This window comes from Impatiens glandulifera, chromosome 2 (assembly GCF_907164915.1).
Source record: "Impatiens glandulifera chromosome 2, dImpGla2.1, whole genome shotgun sequence".
Classification (NCBI taxonomy): Eukaryota; Viridiplantae; Streptophyta; class Magnoliopsida; order Ericales; family Balsaminaceae; genus Impatiens; species Impatiens glandulifera.
Genome location: NC_061863.1, coordinates 11,120,990 through 11,125,551, shown reverse-complemented (window position 1 = coordinate 11,125,551; position 4,562 = coordinate 11,120,990). Strand labels below are relative to the sequence as shown.

Below are 4,562 nucleotides of genomic sequence, written 5' to 3'. Positions count from 1 at the left end.
AGGACTCAATACATTTTTATCAAACAAAACAAAATCCAATAAAGCTGCACTTTTACAATTCCTCATTTTCTATAAAAAAAAAATGTAACTTACAAATGGGTTCATTTTATCCTTTACTAAATGCATTCTAATCAATTACATATGTCTAAAGAGTAAAATTTATCTAATTTATCCTTCAATAAATGCATTACTATAATAGTTCATCTCAATGAAATTGATAACTGGTTGAACTATTAATGACTATTCAAATAAGCATAGAGAGGAAAAGACCAAATAGATGTTTGAAAATTTCATGCAACTAAACAAAGTCATGATCAATTAACAAGACATGTAAAACCAATTTCGCAATGACAAAAAGCACATAAAAAAGCAAAATCATACGAAATAAATGATATACATGAAATGGAATCGAATAAATACCTTAAAACCAGCAAACCATATAAGGTCACAGCTACAAGACCCAGCTGATTCCCCTCCACAATCAGTCAAACAGCTATGAGCAAGATAACCGCAATAACTCATCAATGAAGAACAAATCACCTATCACTTCTCAACTCTAACCTAACTGTACCATATTCAATTCATATCAGCTTCACTCTTATCATTAATAGATATGGAAACAAGAAAATAAACAAAGACAAAGGAAAAGGAGCACCATATTCAGCTTAGCATCATTTAATTTTTCTTATTTAATCAGCAATCATCTCATCATATGGCAGTTTTTGGCTGCAACCACCACCAATCTCAACACATCAAAGCTTACTTTCAACAAACATAACAAACTAAGTCAGGTAAGAAATGATGAAATTAGCCTGCCCGGTAAAAATAGGCCCCTTACCATAAAATGATATCGTCGAGAGAATTCTGAATAATAGAAACTGAACCACTTTATCTACACAGCAATAAACATCAAGCAACCGCAAACTTAAAAACAGCATCAAAATCTGCTGCTACATCAACATCATCATCAGCCATTCGGCCAGGATAATCCTTGCAGCTACATGCTATGCAAGGCCTAGTAGACAAATTCATATAGACTTGAGAATCAAGATATCACATCTGAAAACTATGCAGCAGAAGTAATAGTAAACATCCAATTCAAAGGCATGATTAGCAAGTGCAAATACTAACCATAGAACTGCATCAAGTACAACATAGAACAATCAATCCTCAAAATCTGCTCCAGACAATCATCAAGTCATTCATTATTTAAGCTGACGATAACATAAAGAGTTTCACAAAGATTGACCCCCCAAGACTCCAGAACAGTTGATGCATTCGAATGAAATATACGAGGAGAACACGAGAGGAAAATCCATGTCATGATGTTGTTTCACTCCTACAGAATAAAATAAGAGAAAAAATCAATCTTCTCTATTTTTTTTAGACTGTTAATCCATGCACAAGAAATGATTTACTTACTTCAGAATCCGATCGAGGAGATGGACTTCTAGAATCAGAAATTCTACGACGAGGTGAAACACTAGGAGTAAGTGAACGTTCTTTTCCTTTGCGAACATCAGGACTTCTACTCTTAGAAGGAGGAGACCTCCGGGGGGATGAGTTCCTTTTAGGACTGCGGCTGTCACGAGCAGGGGAGGCACTTTGGAAAAATTTAGAAAGGAAAATATATTAGAAGAAAGTCATATTAATGGATAGTTCAATGTGAAAGAAACATAGTACTAACTATTCAATTCATCAAACAAAATACCCTTATTTCATTTTGTAGAACATTACAAATGATATTTTAGTAATTTAACCCAAATAATTCACTTTTTCATCAAACAAAGTTTTTTTCCAAAATAATATCGGTTCATTTAAAAATTAAATAAAAACGTACATCAAACATTACATGGCCTTAAATACCTGCCAGGAGAACGGCTTCTGCTTCGCCTCTCATTATTGTATCTGCTTCTACGCCTGCCACTACTACTTCTGCTTCTACGTCTGCCACTACTACTTCTGCTGCGACCTCTCCTTCTGTAGTCCCTATCTCTATATTCATCCCTGTACCTAAAAAAGATTCAGATGAACAGAATCAAATGCCAACAGATCACTAAGAATCCATAGTTAAAAGTACAAAAGCTTCCGAAATGAGAACTTTAAAGAAACTATTAAGATTCATCACCTCCAAAACATGTGTCTTTACCGGCTGAATTTACTCAGAACAATAAAGTTCAATCTGATACTTAAAATATGATAATCTTATAAAGGAGGAATAAATATTTGTACCTTGGGCGAGGACTGCGGCTCCTTGACCTACTTCGTGACTTTGAAACAGATTCTACCACCCTTCCCTTCTGACTGAAAATCAAATGACCTAGAACTAGTCAAGAATCTAAAACAGGAAAGAAGTGGGAAAATATAGAAGTTAAATACTAAGGGCATATATGATCAAGATGAAATCTACATGATCTCAATCATTTAAGAACATGAAAAAAGATTATTATTAAACACTAACTTTAGATACTTATCTTTAAGTAAGGTAAGATTGATAAAACCGGAAATTAAGGTTTAATGTTGAATTGATTTTGAGTGCCAAATTAGGTTAAGTGTTTGAAAAATAAATGTTGAATAAACCAGTTGTCGGGAAAAATACTTAAAGACTACTTTATCCTTATAGTGACGTAATCTGATTAATTCTAAGGGTTCGTAACGTCTTTTACACTAACGTTTTTGCCTTATTGAGTTCAATCGAAATAATGAAACGGTTTTAAATAACAGTTATCAACCCAACTTAATTCAAATATACACTTTATTATTAAGATTAAGTAATAGTTGTGTTATCAACTTATCAATCACTGTGTAATATTTACAAGAAAACTAGACGAATTAGGTCAGTTTACTTAAATTCGGCACTCGTTTACAAGAATGCTCAACGAATTAGTTGAGTAGTTCAATTCTGTATAGAAAAACATAATGAAATACTGCATATGCAACTACTAAACATAGAATAACTCACATTTTTTCAGCATTTGGTCCATACTTGGCAAACTGAACCATAATTTCTCTTCCATCAACAACTCTACCTGAAAGACAACCAGTTCTACATAAATCAAAACATAATATCATGAATGTTCACAAACACGATCATAATGAAATCAAAACATCACCATCAAGCCTCTCAACTGCTTTCTGAGCCTCATCTGCATACTTATATCGAACAAAAGCAAATCCTCGCGATTCACCAGTCCTAACATCGCGGTGCAATGCAAAGTGTTCACGATTTAAATTTATATAAGGTATTGAACATTAAACGAACAATCGATAGTCGATTGAAGGAAAAGTATCTCAAATTTTGACAAACCTTCGATCTCTAGGGATGAAAACGTCGACAACCTTGCCGTACTTGTCAAATAGAGGAAACAGATCGTCGGCATTGGTTCCTGTGCATCAAATAACGAATCAGAAGAAGAGAAAGAAAGAAGAATCAAGATAAAGAGCTTACGGAAAGTGATGTTGAGAACGAGGAGCGAGTAGGTGTCTTTGATATCTGGAGGTCCGGATCTCCCGAAGTGCGACATCTTCTGGTTCGAGAAAAGCTCAGAGAGATCTATGGTAGGGTTGAGGAATGAGGCGATAACTGATAACCAAACTCAATACGAAATATATTCGCAAATTTGAGCGATAATTTTTCTTTCTTTCTTACTTTCTTTATTTTTATTTTATTTTTTTGAGTTCTAGAATGTTTTTCGCGTGCTTGCGATACACACGGTAAAAAAATATAAATAGAAATAATAATAATATACTTTTTAATATTTAAATTTTTTAATAAATCACAAATAATATATTAAAACAAATAATATACCACTGCTCTCACTCCACATTTTATTCACGATAAAATAATTTATCATTCTCACATATATCATTACATATTTTTTCAAAATGAACCTCTCATCTCGTGTTATTATACTTTCACTTTAGTTAATTAAATATTTGATTCATATTTTTTAATATTTAACGACGTAAACTCACACTTTAATTAATCAAATATTTGATTCAGTTTTTTTTTAACCACTTTCAATTGATACCGGTCTATTATCTTTTGGCAAACCACATTCCAATTGTCCGTTTAAAGTTTTTGAGGGGTCAACCTACAATCCAACTCAAATATCTATTTACTCTCACATATATATTCAAATTAAGCTCAACTCATAACCCGATAATAAAGACATTTTTAAATTTAAGCATCATTAAGTTTGATTTTGATTAATAAAATGGTAAATTAAATTAGAATTAAATTTTAAGTATTTAATCACTTAAATATTTAAAGATAAAAAAAATTAAATTAACACAAAAAAAAATAGTATTTTAAGTATTTAATATTTGAATTAATTTTATAATATCTAGAAATCTTGAATTTGAAATTTTATAGTAGCCCAAATACAACTTTGTAAACCTTAAAACTCTAGAGTTTTCTTTGTGTCCTCCCCTTCAATTCTTTCCAAATTCGTGAAAGTTAATTTTTTTAATCTAAAATTTCCTAAGCTAAATTCTTTCATTACTCCATTATTGTATTTGTTCTTATATTTGTAGTATTTTTTTTAGATATCTTTAACTGA

At 31.7% G+C, this 4,562-nt stretch overlaps 1 protein-coding gene across 6 annotated transcripts; it reads right to left on the bottom strand.

Annotated features, from left to right (window-relative positions):
- Nucleotides 1–394: 394 nt before the first annotated feature.
- LOC124925826 (serine/arginine-rich splicing factor SC35-like) lies at nt 395–3,605 on the bottom strand. 6 transcript variants are annotated; one of them, XR_007098324.1, is made up of 11 exons: nt 3,449–3,605; nt 3,308–3,386; nt 3,114–3,193; nt 2,963–3,029; nt 2,233–2,304; nt 1,867–2,013; nt 1,423–1,603; nt 1,132–1,339; nt 839–1,015; nt 656–762; nt 395–565 (listed from the first exon to the last, which is right to left on the bottom strand). XR_007098324.1 is itself a non-coding variant. In XM_047465937.1 (8 exons), the coding sequence occupies exons 1-8, from the start codon at nt 3,522–3,524 to the stop codon at nt 1,334–1,336; spliced, it is 708 nt and encodes a 235-aa protein (XP_047321893.1). In that variant the 5' UTR covers nt 3,525–3,605; the 3' UTR covers nt 1,108–1,333. The 6 variants fall into 6 exon arrangements, 1 of the variants encoding a protein (XP_047321893.1); XR_007098326.1 differs by having other exon boundaries at nt 656–726; XR_007098322.1 differs by having other exon boundaries at nt 395–762.
- Between the last annotated feature and the right edge of the window lie 957 nt (nt 3,606–4,562).